Below are 16852 nucleotides of genomic sequence, written 5' to 3'. Positions count from 1 at the left end.
TTGAGGATATAATCATCTACTCTAATTCATTAGATGCACAAAAACATCTCCAGGTAATATTTCAAGTTTCACAAGAGAATAACCTTTATATTAATAGAAATAAAAGTGAGTCTTTCTTACAAGAGATTCAGTATTTAGGTCACATTATCTCTCAAGATGGCATCCAAATGTATCCAGTTAGAGGTAATAAAAGGATAGCCTAATCTTGCATGAACTAAGAAGCTTTACAGGTATGTGTGCATAGTATACATGCTTCATAGAAAATTTCTCACAAATCGCGGGACCATTACATGACCTAACAAAGAAAAACGCTAGGTATATATGGTCTGCCAAGGAGAACAATGATTTTGAAAAGCTTATCTCTCACCCTCTCCTTACACTGCCGAATCTCTCAAAGCCATTTGAGGTCCAATGTGGTGATTTCCTTGGAGTTGTTTTGCTCCAAGAAGGGCATGCCATAGACTATGAAAGTCAAAGGCTTGACACTATTGAGCAAGCTCTAGGTATATATGAGAAGGAACTCTTAGCAGTTCTACATGCTCTAGACTCATGGAAGCACTATTTATTGGGGACTCCTTTCATTCTGCAAAGGATCACCAAAGCCTTAAGTATTGCATGATGCAGACCAACCTCTTTGACAAACAAATGAGGTGGGCAAATTTCCTTTTGTAATTCCATTTTCATGTTTCTCACATTGATGGCAAGCATAATCAAGTAGCGGATGCACTCTCAAGATGACCGAGAGTGAATGCGGTATCCATAGCAACTCACAATGATCTATCTTCTATGATAGATGAGTACGCTATTGATCCCAATCTTAGAGATGTGATTTCAGCCTTGCACTAGGGAAGAAGGAAAAACCATTTACCCTACAAAACGGTTATCTTCTCTATGGCAACAAGCTATGCGTTACTAACTCACTACGTGAGAAAGTAATTTATGAATCTCATGCTCCTCCTTAGGCGGGCCATAGATGGATTCAATCTACCCTAAAAGGGATAGAAACATACTTCTATTGGCCTGCCATGAAAGCAAACATACAAGAGTATGTTTCAAAATGTGTGGTAGCCCAAAAGACAAAGTTTGGTAGAGGGAAGCAACCTAGATTGCTTCAGGGTGAAAGCATGTTAACCTGTCATGCTTTTTCATGTCCCGGACAATGCTAACTAGCACAATTTTGACATATGCTAACTAGTACAAAACTTGAGCTACATCTCCAAGATCTATGACATATGATATATCAATAGAAAGCACTTGAAACAAGGAATCCAAATGTACAACCTCCGACAAGTTTTGATATTATTTGTAAAAAAATTTACCGGACGCCCAACTTTTCGAAGATGTGCTAACTTGAAACTGCTAACTAGCACAAAAAGCGTGACAGGTTAACATGCTTTCAACCTTCAACCTTTGCCAATCCCTAATTCACGGTGGAAGAGAATATCCAAGGATTTTATCTTTGGATTGCCCAAGTCTATCCATGGGGATACAGGAATATGGACAATAGTAGACAGCTTTAGCAAACAAAGACATTTCATACGTGTCAAAAAGACTATCCGGACCATCAAATGACAACCCTCTTTATATCACAAATCTTCAAGTACCATGGCTTGCCAATGTTTATAGTGTCGAATAGAGATCCTAGAATGACCAGTAAATTCTAGAAGGGTATCTTTGAGAATTTAGTACAAGGCTAAACTTCTCTTTTGCCTATCACTTGCAAAACGGATGGCCAAAATGAAATACCTAACCTAACAATTCTTGATCTACTAAAAGCTTATGTCACAGAAGTAGATCAAAATTCGCAATGGGAGAAGTACCTACCTTTAGTGGAGTATGCTTACAATAACACTATACATACTTCCACGAGAAAAGCACCATTTGAGGTGATATAGGGAAGATCAAAAAGTCCCCTGCTACTCAAGGTACATGGGAAGATCTTCACTGCAGATGAATATAGTTGAGACTTACAAGAATCTTTCCAAAAGATTAAGGATGCTATTTCCATCTCTCAGCAAAGACAAAAGGCTGCTACTGATAAGCACAAAAGAGCTCTAGACTTTAAACAAAATGATTGGGTCTTGCTTAAGTTTCCCAAGGCTCAATTAATTAACACTAGGTTGGTAATGGGACACTTTTATGTCCTGGGACACTTTTATGTCCTGTTAAGTGACCATTTTCCTTGAATTATGTCAAGAGTTTCAAAATGGATTTTGAGGTGCTATCTGTCTAGAAAGTTGTCTCATGAGCTAAAAAAAACTCGAAATTTTTTGGGAATATCAATTCCACCTTTAACCTTGTCCTTGCACAACATTTCACAACCTAAACTGTGTGTAAAAAACGGGTCCTGTTTTTGGCTTTTTTCCAATTTTTGCAACTATACCACTCTAGAATTCATGTTTGTGAGGTCTATAATGCTAGAGAACTATCTTTAGTAGTCTTGGACATGTCCTAATGCTTCTAGGGAGAAATAAATGTTGAAGTTGTAAGTTATAACCAAATTACAAAAATTGTCAAATCCTGTTTTTTAGCCAATTTTAGCTCTTCTATGATTTTTTTGGTGGCTTTCATGATATCCAAATGCAGTTTTGATTTTCTATGTGTCATATTGTGACATAAAGCTATTATTCCTTGAGTTTTGGGGCACCTAATACCCTATTCTGCATAGTAGACAACGATGGTTGATTTTTTCAATTATAGAAGAAAACGAAACATTCTACTATATCAAGTATAGATTTTTCAATATTGTTATTTTCTTGTGACAACTATATGCATTTTGTAGGTAGTAACCATATTTAGTCATAAGGATCAAATTTGGCTAGATATTGAATAGTTTCTATGGGATTCTACAACTCATAATGTTGAACCTAGTTTTTTCATGTTTGTTGTATTTAGTACTTCATCTTTGTCCCCAAGATTCCCCTTGGTAAGAGATGTATTATTATTTTGACATGCTCCATGGCTCCTTATGAACCTAAAGGACAATAGGGAACTAAGAAAACATGCATATATTATTTGTATTGAGCGTGGCTATAGAAACTTTGATGATAGGTTTGCAGAATGGTAAAAATTCAACTTTTTTGTACCTATTTCTTTTGGCAAAACAAAAAATAGTGAGTGAGAAGAAATCATATGTTCTGATCACCAACCCATTGAAGTTAGCTAGGAAATTTATCTCAAGTCCTACAAAAATCCCTAATCTTATTTTTATGCAACAAAACGTAAGAAATGACTGTTTTGATGAAAATGTACTGGTCCATCAACTTTGGAGGCTTGGTGTGACAAAAATATGAGCAATTTTACAAGTTTCTTATTTTTTCCATGTGTAGTAGGCCTTGAACTATAACCTCATGAAAGGATTTTACAAAATGAGTGGATCTACTATGGTTTTGGAGGTTTTTTTCAAAACCCTGAAAGGAAACTTTTATGTCCTGGTAGGTTACCAACCTAGTGAAGGCACACAGTGGGCATGAATCCTACGGTACACCAAAAGTACTATGCTAAGCTAGCAAAAAGGTACTATGGTCCCTTTCAGATTCTTAGGCCAATCAATGAGATGACCTTTCAACTCAAGTTGCCCAACCATTGGCTCATACACAATGCTTTCCACGTGAGCCTACTAAAGCCTTACAAAGGAGAGCCACCTCAAGAAGCAACCATTGAAGACCCACCGGAGATCGAGGACCACAAAGAGGTGATGTAGCCCGAGTCCATTCTCCGACATAAAGACAAGGTATTGAGAGGCGGGAAGACTATCCGATGATGATATCTTATCAAGTTTAAAAATTATCCTTTTGAAGATGCTAGATGGATGCAAGGCATACAATTAAAGGATAACCTAAACCTTGTCAATGGTTACAATGATTCCCTAGAGTAAGCAAATGTAAATACGTATAAATGAACAAAGTTTTTGTCTTATAAGATTCTCCTTTATTTATTGTGCACAAATGTTAATAAGTATGCATGCTTAGGATCATGCTTGTGGAGACGACGTCTCTCGAACACCAAGTAGAGTTTAGCACTCTACTATGGAAGATTGATACGGACTAATGTGCATACATGCTTGCAGCAACTAAGCCTGTCAAGCACCAAATGGATTAATCATCCATTCTGCAACGGTGTCGTAGGGTAAAATAGGGATCCTCTACCTCTAGCAAAACGGACTAATGACTAGGGTTTATCTTCTCCACCTCATAGTCAAGGACAACTATGATTTGAAGAGAGATGTAATGTCATAAAAACTTATATCTAATTCTCCCAAACGATTTTCTCATGTTAAATTGATCATTTAATATGGGGAGGTACCGAGGGAGTAAAAGCTAGAATATTGGTAAGGCTACTAGACCGGCCTCTGTAGGGATCCAAAGGAGGGAAAATAGGGATCCAAAGGGGGACATCTTGCAAAAGAGCAATGTGCATCAATGGTTCTCAAAAGACCTAAGGTTTAGATCCATTAAGACTTCCATAGGCTAAAGTTCCAAAAACTAATTAAAAAGTCCAATGGCCAAAGGTGAGGAAACATTGGATGGTTATGGGAAGACTAAAAAGTCTTCCCACATACCTAGGAAGGAGGGGGCGAGCCTTAATGGTAGGGGATGAGAGAGAAACACACACATACACACCCAAGCTCTCCCCATAGGAAAGAATGGACACATGAGAGGCTTCTAGCCTAGTTGTCCCCAATCCCCCCTCAAATCCTAGTGGATGGCCATAGAGGTGGACCAATGAGAGTTATGCTAGAGTAAAATTAGTCTAATCAAAATAAAAAATGCTTGATAAAAGAACCAATAGAAATTAAGCTTCCTAGAAGACTATTGGACAGTCTACCAAGGGGTCCAATGAGCATCCAATAGCCCAATGGCTTGCTTGATTCCTATTGGCCAAAACTAAAAGGTCCAATGAGAGATGCTTCTTAATTGTTATTGGCTAAGCCCTGCAGAAACCAATGGGAAGCCAACAAGAGAAAAAGGGAAGAGGGGTCGAACACGAAGAGAGAGAGTTGGCATTTTTAGTCTAACTCGCTTTGGTACACACACACACAACTTATGTGTTAAGCAAGAACTCCATCTCCTTCTCCAAGCATTCAGAAGTAGTGGCCTACACCAGCAACTCTTGGCTATGGAATGAAAATCGAACTAAGAGCCAAGCTTCAATGGAATGCTCATCTCCTCTACCATGCTAATTACTAAGCTAAGCTATGCTATTAGAGTGATTATGTGAGGAGAATACTTATTTCTGCTAAGATACATCTTATTCCTCTCAATCTTTCCTCATTCCCTGCTAGCTCTCACCATTTTTGAAGGTGTGTGGGGTCTTGGGACTGAGGCTAGGCAAACTAGGTGTGCTTTTCAAGCATAATTTGGTGCATGAAGCTTTCATCTTCATTGCACCAAAGAGTTTTGTCAAGGAACACAAAGATTGTATTGTACAAAAGTCTCCTTTGATGGGAGAATCTATAATAAAAAGCCTATTTGGAGGGGGGGGGCTGGCTCCATGTAAGTATGGTCCTCAACTATTGTCAATTGTTCTTCTCTCTCTTTTCAAGTATTGTCTATGCTAAACTAGCTAGGTGTTGCTATGTTGCTTCCTCAAACTATGTACTCTCTCTTTGCTCATTAGGAACTTGTTCTTAATGAAATGCTCACTATGTTATTAGTTTCCGCTACACACATTGTTGAGATTGAGAAACTCAATAAGGAGGTTTATTAAGCGGTGAGCTTCTTGGAAGAAGTTCAATTGCATGGTCATTATACCCTCGTTTGGGAGGTAGCTCACAAGGGATGTCGTCAATAAAAACATCTTGGAATCCCTTGAGGAAATTAGATAACTCTACTTCCTTTTGATTGCTTATATCTTCTTTTGTTAAAACGTTAGGTTCATTCTGAGAATCTTTAACACTAGTTCTATAATTGGACACTCAAGTGTCCTACTCTTTGAGCAACTTGTCATAATTATTTAATGAAGCTAGAAAAAAATATATAGGTCACATTATTTTGTAGATCAGTTATGAGGTGAAGAACATAGCCAAATTTTAAATTTTCTAAAATTATTATCAAATTAATATTATGGTGATAAGTTTTAACACTAGAATGGTAACAGGACACTTTTGTGTCCTATTAAGTGACCATTTTGCTTGAATTATTTAAAGAGTATAAAAATGAATTCGTAGGTGCTATATATCCACAAAGTTGCCTTATGAGCTGAAAAAAACTTAGCATTTTTTTTGGAGTATCAATCTCACCATTAACCTTACTCTTGCACAACATTTTAGAACCTAAACTATGTGAAAAAACGGGTCCTGTTTTTGGCTTTTTTTCAAGTTTTGGCAACTATACCACTCTAAACTTCATGTTTGTGAGGTTTAGATGGCTAGAGGTTAGGACTTCATAGTTCTCAACATGTTTTGATGCTTGTAGGGAGAGCTAAGTGTTAAAATTGAAAGTTATGACCAATTTACAAGAATTGCATAATCCTGTTTTTTGGCCAAAATTAGCACTTTTGAGATTTTTTTGGTGGCTTTCTTGATATCCAAATTCAATTTTGATTGTGTAAGTGTAATGTATAACATAAAGCTAATCTTCCTTGAGTTTTGGGGGACCTAATATGCTATATAGCATAGTATATGATGATGGTTGAGTTTTTTGATTACTGAAGAATACGATACATTTTAGAGTAGTAAGTATAACTTTCTCAATATTGCTAGTTTCTTAGGCCAATTGTGTGTATTTTGTAGGTAGTAACCATATCTAATCATAGACGACAAACTTGGCTAGATATTGAGTAGTTTCTATGGGTTTCTAGAGGTCATAATGCTTAACCCAGTTTTTTCATGTTTGCTGTATTTAGCACTTTATCATTGCCCGGTAAAAGCAATCATATGTTTTGGTCACCAACCCATTGAAGCTAACGGGGCATTTTATCTCATGTCCTACAAAAATACCCACTCTTATTTATATGCAATCAACTGTAAGAAATTGCTGTTTTGGGCAAAATGCACTGGTCCATCAACTTTGGAGGCTTGTAGTGACCAAGGGATGAGAAAAATTACAAGTTTCTCATTTTTTCCATATGTAGTAGTTATTGAACTATAAGCTCATGAAAGGATTTTTCAAAATGAGTGGATCTACTATGGTTTTGAAATTTTTTCCCAAAACCCTGAAAGGACACTTTTATGTCCTGTTAGGTTACCATTCTAGTGTTAAGATGAAAAATCATAAAAAACTAGTTCAATTTCAACAAATTTATCATAAATTGAATATAACTTTGCATCAAAATAAGATTTTGCATAGATTTCAAGGTGTATGGATAGGAGAAAACTTATTATACCAAAACATTGAGCTTCATAACTTAGTTATGGGACTAGATTTTAGTTATAATTAAAAAAACACAAAGCTTGAAAATGCTGGCAAAGAGGAAAGTCTCGTCTTTCAAGCCCTTTTTCATTCACAAGATGAGGTTATGAGGCAAATCTTAAGGTCTCTAATGTATCTATATGCCAATACCCATCAGCTAAGCATTTTTCAAGATTTCAAATTCACAAGCTTCTTGTAATTCAAGCTCATTTAAAAGAATTTATTCTGCATAATTTCTTGCAAAGAAAAATTGCTATGAAAAACTAACGAAAGTGTGTATAAAAATTCACCAATTATGTCCATATGAGGTATTTGCATACAAATAAGTAAGATTAATGAAAAGTCTAAAAGTGGACTTTATTTTAAGGATAATCTTTGATAAACAAAAAATAAGAATTACAACATGTGTAGTTTTTGAGATATGACATAAATCACCAAATGTCGCTTGCATAACCATCAAATAATATCACCTTACGTAACGGAGTTGTAGATCTAATATATATGCATCAAAAGGCATAGAAAATTTAGAGAAATTTAGTGTTTTTTGTGGTCGTTAATTGAAATCATAAATGTTACATATTTGATCCACACAAATTTCTATATTTAATTATAATCACAAAGAAACAAAATTCACATGATAATTGCAAAAATTTCAAGCACATATATAAGTAGTCACCATGGATTATTGCATGCACCCTGCTCATGTTTTCCTTAGACTAGAGTACGAGTTTTAGTGAAACACTGACTGTTGTTTTGCGTAGGTGCTTTGCATGAATAGTTACTAACAAGGTTGTGTACAAATGTGACGGATTAAAATTTTTATGAGTACTTTGGATAACATTCTATAAGTATGCCAAAGTCTTTCTAAAGATGTTTTCTAGATTTTATGTACCATTTTATTTAAATTCTTGAAAAAAAGACACCAAAGTGTCTTTTTTGGTACCAAACTAGTGTTAACAAAAATAATATACACGAAAATAGAGCTCTTTATTGACTTATTGAAAGCTTGCTTATGTACAATGGGTATGGTGGTACCCAACTCCTTAGCATCTATGTACATATCTTTTTCCCTGTACCTAAAATAGATTTATCTTTTAGGGATTTTGACATTGACAGCCATGCGAACAAACCATGGTTCCCCTAGGATTACATCCTCATGTTTCACAGAAGAGATGAAGAAATCCTCCTTGTCTTGATTGCTGATGCCATTGAGCCTCAATTTCCCAATTAAGGATGTGGCTGAGGCTTCTTGTCCCTTGAAAGCACCATCGGCAGGTAGGACATCTCCCATCTCATAGGCTTGGATGCCTAGCTTGGTGGCCAACTTTGTGGATATGAAATTGTGAGTAGAACCACGGTCAAAGAGAATTAAAGCATCATGTTCTCTTACCTTTCCCCAAGCATGACATAGAGGAGATTCTTTGTGTGATGAGCATCCTCTTCTTGAATTTTGACCAAAGTAGATATAGGAGGCTCATTACATGTATTCTTGTGGGGGCAAGCATGATAGGCACGCCCTTGTGTGGGACGGGTGTCTAACCTCACTCCTATTTTATTGCAGACATAGTGAGAATCACAAAGATAATTGTCAATCCATGGGACAAAGCTGACTCGACTAGTGCATAGAGGCTACAAGAGGTTTTCAATCTCTTGGAAAACAAGAAACAACTCGCATCTAACTCAAGCTACACTCAAATGACATAAATCATCAAAAGCTAGTCACTAATCCGTAAACAAATCATAACCGTTACAGCATCAAATGACATCCAAGCGTTACAAAACTTTAAGGACATGTTTATAAGACCTAAGCACACATTCTTGGTCTCAAATCTCACTTTAGGTCAAGCTCAAAAATCACAATTAGTGCATAGAGGCTACAAGAGGTTTTCAATCTCTTGGAAAACAACAGACAACTCGCATCTAACTCAAGCTACACTCAAATGACATGAATCATCAAAAGCTAGTCACTAATCGGTAAACAAATCATAACTGTTATAGCATCAAATGACATCCAAGCGTTACAAAAATTTAAGGACATGTTTATAAGACCTAAGCACACATGCTTAAGGTCTCAAATATCACTTTAGGTCAAGTTCAAAAAGCTAGTCACTAATCGGTAAACAAATCATAACCGTTACAACACTATGACATTTGGAGCACATTACCGCTCAAATAGACGCACAAAAACAAAGGAAAAGTTCAAGCCAAAAAATCTCGGGGGCGGTAATTCTCGAGTCAATGCTCGCGGTAATGGTCCTTCAGCAATGCACGCCGTAATCGGCCCGGCTATATTTCCGCACTTATTTCTGTGGGAATTACCGCCAGTATTACCGCAACCATTACCGCGCACGCGAGTATTTTAAAAAAAAAGCAGATGACCATTTGGATGGTCCTTGGTAGGACCCATCCAAATGGTCATTTGCCTTTTTTTTCCTATACATTTAATAAATAGAAAAACAACAATCTCATTGCACAAAAACTTTGGACCAAAATCAAATGTTTAATTATATTGGAGAAACTGTTAATTACAAAATTGCCCAAATAGGCGATGCATGACGGCTATACAACTGTGGCCAAAGAAGACTTTGGGTCAAAATCAAGTGTTTAATTATATTGGATATTACAAAATTGCCCAAATAGGCGATACATGGGGGCGATACAACTGTGGCCAAAAGAAGACGGGCCCAAAAACACTTGGAGGATTGAGCTACTCGGATCCTGGGACCTCTCGAGGGACTCTTTGACTCTGGAAAAGAAAAAAACAACAAAAACTTTAATTAATACAAATGGATACATAATTCTGCATGCACTCATTTTTTTTTTAAAAGTTCACACTTACAGGCTGTACTGTACGACATGCATTTTCAAATTCTTCGTGATTGATTTTGTTGTTTTCATACAGCCAGCACCATGTCTGATATTCGGAGTGGCTCTCTCTGTATCTCTGGATCTCTCGGCTTGGGCGGGTCATAGTAATATTTTGTTGTATATCAATTAAAAAAATATCACAAACCTAACCTTATTACCACAAATTAAATCAATTCAAATGAAAATACGCGCAGTCACAAATTTATCTTTCCATGCTGCTTTTCCACCCGAGCCATAATGCGTGGACGTTTGCTGCGCCCTCGCCTCCACCTGCCAAGTGTGCGCCCTAGCACCTGCCGCTCTCTCGTCCTCCAGCTTGCCCTGGGCTTTCTCCCACTCCTCGTCGTGAACATTTCCAGGGCGATAGTTGTGACCCTTAGATTCAAATGTTCGCTTTGCCGCCCTCCGCAAACTAGACTTATTATTTTTCAAGAAATTCTTGACGTACTCCTCGAGCCACTGCCTGGAGAACTCTTCCACTTCCGGATTAGGGAACCGCATGAGCAATGTCGTGTGAATGTACGTCAAGTCGGCTAGGTCCTGATCTTTGAAAGATTTAAAGAAATCTTGGTATGTCGAGTGGATCAGTTGGTTAAGGTGCCCTCGAAATGTCCTCCGCATAAGAGGAACCTAGATCCACCTCCCCCCCTCGATGTATATAATAGTCGTAGCCACGAGTGTCCGGGGCGGACGCATCGCGGTCCTCATCCTCATGTGGAGCTCCAAGGGGTGAGCGAGGAGGTCGGGGTGTAGGAGGAGGTGAATCTCTAGCACTGCCCTCTCCACCACCAAAGCAGCACGAGCCACTACCTGGACGAGAGCGTGAGCCACCACTACGGGAAGAGCGCTGGCCACCCGAAGAGCGCTGGCCCGAGTCCGAACCGCTGGGTGGTGTAGGCGACGGATAACTTGACGGTGCGGGCGTGGATCGTTGCGAATGCAAGGTGGAGGGAGCTGAGGGTGATGGGAAATTCGAGGGTAAGGTGGAGGGAGGCCACTGGGAGGCACACTCTGCACGATCAGAGTGTCGGTGCCTGGTGTCGCAAGCGGTGAGAGCCCATACGCAGCCAACTATGCTGGTGTGTACCGCCCACGAAGACTCTCCTGCGAGGATAGCCACTCTGCCTGGGCGCGATATGCCCTCTCGAGGTCGGGGTCGTGTACTGCATCTCGGAACCATCGAAAGCCGAAGGTGGATTGTGACTGGTGGGAGGAAGACTGCGAGTAGTAATCATCACAAGTGTCCTCGTAAGAGAGGCCCTCTGCGAGAAAGTCCTCTATGGATCGATAGCCGGGCGTGGAAGAGGATGCCATATCCTACAATTTCACAAAAAAAGGGACCCTAATTAACATTGGATTCTAGTCAAAGTGAGATTCTTTATTGCATAGGATTCCTCCCTACATAGGATTCCTTTTATCTCCTATTTAAGAAATGGTTTGTGTGCTTTTTTTTTTGCATCCATTTCGAGTGTGTGTGTGTGTGTGTGTGTGTGTGTGTGTGTGTGTGTGTGTGTGTGTGTGCTTCTAATTAATCTATTGTGTGTGTGCGTTAGTGTGTGGCAAAGAAATTAATCTAGTGTGTGTATGTTGGACCTTAATCTACCGTTGGGCTTCTCGGTGACCATTGGGGTCTCAATCAACTTCATCGCACACCCACATGGAGGTATGTTCTGGTATGCTAATGCTAATGGAGGTATGTTTTGGTATACTAATGCATGCCCAAGCACACACTAATGCTAGCGTTAGTGTGTGCTTGTAACGCATGCACACACTAATGCTTGCATTAGTGTGTGCTTGTGCACAAATTAATGTGTGAAAACACACCAATGCATGCACACACACACACTAATGCTCACAATAGTGTGTGCTTGTGCACAAATTAGTGTGTAGACACACTAATTAGAGCACAAGCACACACTAATGCAAGCATAAGTGTGTGCTAGAGAGGTATGCACACACTAACGCTTGTATTAGTGTGTGCTTGGGCACAAATTAGTGTGTCTGCACACTAATGCATGCACACACTAATGCTTGCATTAGTGTGTGTGTGTGTGTGTGTGTGTGTGTGTGTGTGTGTGTGTGTGTGTGTGTGTATAATGCATGCATTGTGCACAAAATAGTGTGAAAACACACTAATTTGTGCACAATCACACACTAATGCTTGCATTAGTGTGTGTGTGTGTGTGTGTGTGTGTGTGTATAATGCATGAATTGTGCACAAAATAGTGTGTGAAAACACACTAATTTGTGCACAATCACACACTAATGCAAGCATTAGAGTGTGTATAATGCATGCACACACTAATGCTTGCATTAGTGTTTGCTTGGACACAAATTAGTGTGTAGAAACTAACTAATGCGTGTGTGTATAATGCATGCACACACTAATACGGGAATTAGTGTGTGATGCACAAAATAGTGTGTGAAAACACACTAATTTGTGCACAATCACACACTAATGCAAGCATTAGTGTGTGCTTGTAACGCATGCACACACTAATGCGGACATTAGTGTGTGATTGTGCACAAAATAGTGTGTGAAAACACACTATTTTGTGCACAATCACACACTATTGAAATCACACACTATTTTGTGCCCAATCACACACTAATGCAAGCATTAGTGTGTGATTGTGCACAAAATAGTGTGTGAAAACACATTAATTTGTGCACAATCACACACTAATGCAAGAATTAGTGCGTGCATGCGTTACAAGCACACACTAATGCAAGCATTAGTGTGTGCTTGTAATGCATGCACGCACTAATGCGGGCATTAGTGTGTGTATAATGCATGCACACACTAATGCAAGCATTAGTGTGTGATTGTGCACAAAATAATGTGTGTGTGTGCGTGTGTGTACAATGTGTGTGTGCATGTTAGTGCATGTGTGTGTATGCATTGTGTGTGTGTGTGCAATGTGTATGCATTGTGTGTGTGTGTGTGTGTGTGTATGTGTATGTGTTTGTGTGTGTGTGTGTGTGTGTGTGTGTGTGTGTGTGTGTGTGTGTGTGTGTGTGTAGAAGAACAAGAAGAAAGAGAGAGAGTTCGAGCACTTACAGTCGTGACCTCGATCGCTTGGATATGGTGGGGATGGAGATGAAGAGAGTAATAGAGGTTGGAGATGGAGAGGGAGAAGGAGAGAGAGCTTGGAGATGGAGAGGGAAACAGGCCCGCGCAGAAGAGGAGCTTGTTTTTTAATTTTTGGCATTCAATTTCGCAGGGGCACGCAGGTGCCCCCTTTATAAAAAAAAATTTGCTTGGAATTTTATTGCTCGCATTATCGCGCCTATTCCTGCCTGTATTACTGCCCATATTACTGCGAAAATATCTGATGAGACATTAAGGTTACACCGACTGCATGACCTCTTGTACCCACCTCCCCTCTATCTTTAATGAGTGTCAGTCATGTCAGTACCAACATTCTTGATTCTTCTTTTTCTTAATTAGTGTGTGGTCATGTGTGCATGTCGATTGCGATGACATGGGTCTGCCGGTTGGCGCGGAACGAACTCGATGGTTGAGCGAGCGACTACCATGTCCATGTACGCGATGTAAGAGTTAATGGAGCAAAAGATGTCGTGCGCACACCCAGACAACTCAACACAACACAAGGAGTTTACTTGAATTCCTCACCTCACTCACTACCACTCAAAAGCTCCCTAAAAAATCTACCCACAAGCTCAATTCAAACTCCAAACGCCTCGACCTACAAGCCCTTGCCTGCCCGCAGACACTACAAGGTGAGTCGAGGTGATCAACACTTGAAATCACGCTTGATGGTGACCTAAATATACAAGAAAAACCATCAAAAACCAAAAAATCCAGTCACAAAAGGCCACTCTCAAACCATTGCAAAAGATTCACCAAACTCCACTCTGTTGGACTCTTTGGAGTAGCGCCAACCCTAATGGCACCGATACATGGTCACATAGTCTTGCAGAAATCCGCACCTTCTTCCCTCAATTCCTTGCACACACACATCCATGGAAACCTCAAAACTTCCATAGACTCTCCCAAGTGAAATTTTGAAGGGAGAAAGCTCTCATTCACTCCTCCACACACTCTCCCAAGGACGCGAACGCAACGGGACTGCACTAGACCGCCTGTAGGAACCCTGCTTCCTCCCACACATAGAGGGGTGAAAGTGTTGATATTGCTCTTCCAAAGTCCTCCCTCAGCCTGGACCATCACGAAACCGTGAGTGATGTGGCAATTTTAAGCCATTTCACACCTTTTTTTATCATTTTTTGACCCTTTTTGGCCCAGTTTTGGCCAGTTTTGACCCCCGGCGGGTGTTTTTCGCAGGAAAAACCCCAAACAGAGTCCAAAATTCACCAAATTTGGCACACTTGATCCTAGATACCCAAATCACATTTCCACATCCCCAAATTCCATTTTTGACCACTTCTAGGGCGGTGCACGTATCACCGCAGATCAGGCGCCGCAAATGGAGAGTTACCGCATGTGTCAAACTTCTCGAGCGGGATGAGAGTACCCACACTTGTCACTTGCATTATTTACATTCTAGAAAGCTGAAACAAATTATCTAGAGCCAAAATAAGCCACCTGGAATCATATCCAAGGCCCCGATACTCTATACGGGCATGTACATGTGTCCGACTGCTAGCTCGCGAACCTGACTATTCACAATGTGTACACGTAGCATCTTTTTTCGAACTTGAAACCACTTTGCAAAGCTCCCAAATTCATGTATTTACATCTTTTTGAGCATATGACCATGCATATAAATGCTACTTTGTACATGCCAAAAGTGATTTATCATCATTGCCGAACCCCAAGTAGAGATATGCTCAACACTTGCATCAAACAGTGACAAAAAAACTGTAAAAGTGACCCCAAAATTCCTCCAGGATCATAGGAAAACTCGTCAAGCTTCATAGCACCACCTATGTGCCCAAGACTTCCACTCACACCAAATAAGAAAGCTTTTATCTTCTTGCATGAATGCCATCCTCCACCTGGATCCCAGGAATAATCTGAATCTTCTCCAAGGTTGGCACATGCCATGTTGTACCATCTTTGTTCCAATCAGCAAAACCCACAAATACCTCAAAATGAAACTCATAACTAGAGCCCATTTGATTGACAACCATAAATCCCACATTATCTTCTTGATGCATTGATTACTCTTCACTCCCCACGCCCAAGAGACCATCACTCCAAGCATTAACAACTCCACTCCGAAATTGAAAACTCTCTCCAAAAATGCTATCACTAGCAGATTCTTCTTCTTCCACATAAGACATTTTCCACTTGAAAAGCTGGAAACATGCGTACAAGGCCACATAAGACATCATTACCCAGTCTTCATCATGCCAACTAGCCCCAAGACTCATCAATTGCCAATCACAGATGAAGGGATAGGGCTCAAACATACATTGAAGCACGTGAAATGCATCCATAAGATCACTATGCATACATGTGAAATGCATCCATAAGATCACTATGCAAGCAAAAGGTCACTTTAACCTCCTTGTCATCCACATCCTCAAGAAGTTTATACTTAACAATCGCATGGCGCATATCATCACGGCCATCTCTTGGAGATGGCACTAGCATCAAGTTCTTGCATACATAGAACTCATCCCTATCACCTTCATGACCCAATAACTCTGCATCACAACCACTAGAGGGTTGCCCAACCCCCAGCTTTGGTAAAGCACATGGATCCAAGGTCACATCGACCATCATAGCATCATTATCTCCTACGTCATCTTTGCTTGATGTGAAAACTCCCTGACCATATCCCATCATCTCATCATCAATGCAAGCATCCATGCCATGTTGCTACAAAGCTGCTTCCCAAAAGATACGTTGCTCTTTGTGCAAGGCTACCATATCCTTCAATGGATCTAGTGACTCTATTTCATCATCACATACATCATCGCACCAACTCTCACAAACATTAGATGTGTCACCATCATAGGTTGACTCATCCTTGTCAATTTTAGTTTCATCATCTTCACTTTCGGTGCTAGTGCTCAAACTTTCACATTTGTCTACTGCGTCCTTGCCATTTTGCACCATTGGCATGTGTATGCTCTCCAAAATTGCTTCACATATTTCATTTGCATCGACTTTGCGCACATGGGAATCCACACCTGTATCCAAGATATTATCCTTGCTAGCATGAGCACTTGCAAGTGTGACTTTATGCACATAAATGTCATCTACACTATCCATACCACGTATTGAAAAAGGGAACTTCATGCCTGTGGCAACGCATAGCTTTCTTTCTTTTTGCAGTGCTATCTTCAATGCTTCACGCATGGAATTCGGCTCTTTCTCTTGCACTTTCACTTTAAGGATTGGTCGTAACAAACTCGTGAATACCTGTATTCTTTGGCTATTTGTAAATGCGGAATAAAATTCCTCTTTAGACATGGCTTCCACATGCAATAGAGAATATTTCCACACTCTCCAAGCATCATCGAATCTTGACCAAAAATCTGCAACAGACTCGTGCTCTTGCATAAACAAACTAGTGACCTTTTTTCGTGCATCTTGGTGAGGAATCACCTTTTTAAACCGCTTCAAAAATCATATCTTAAAGCTGTCCCAATTCTCTTTGTCATCCTGTGACAATCTCTCAAACCATTCTCTTGCA

General features: G+C 39.7%; 1 protein-coding gene across 1 annotated transcript; it reads right to left on the bottom strand.

The window, feature by feature from the left end:
* Window positions 1-16032: 16032 nt before the first annotated feature.
* Window positions 16033-16515, bottom strand: LOC147422375 (uncharacterized). The gene has a single exon (XM_086503617.1). It carries the CDS (start codon window positions 16513-16515, stop codon window positions 16033-16035), a length of 483 nt encoding a protein of 160 aa, XP_086359743.1.
* Window positions 16516-16852: the final 337 nt, after the last annotated feature.

Source organism: Adiantum capillus-veneris, chromosome 27, assembly GCF_014529385.1.
Source record: "Adiantum capillus-veneris isolate H3 chromosome 27, ASM1452938v2, whole genome shotgun sequence".
NCBI classification, from domain to species: domain Eukaryota; kingdom Viridiplantae; phylum Streptophyta; class Polypodiopsida; order Polypodiales; family Pteridaceae; genus Adiantum; species Adiantum capillus-veneris.
The sequence above is the reverse complement of the archived record's forward strand: the minus strand, read 5'-3'. Positions and strand labels throughout refer to the sequence as shown.

Coding starts and splice junctions, on each gene's coding strand:
- LOC147422375 (XM_086503617.1), bottom strand. CDS start 16,515: ATGCGTGAAGCATTGAAGATAGCACTGCAAAAAGAAAGAAAGCTATGC.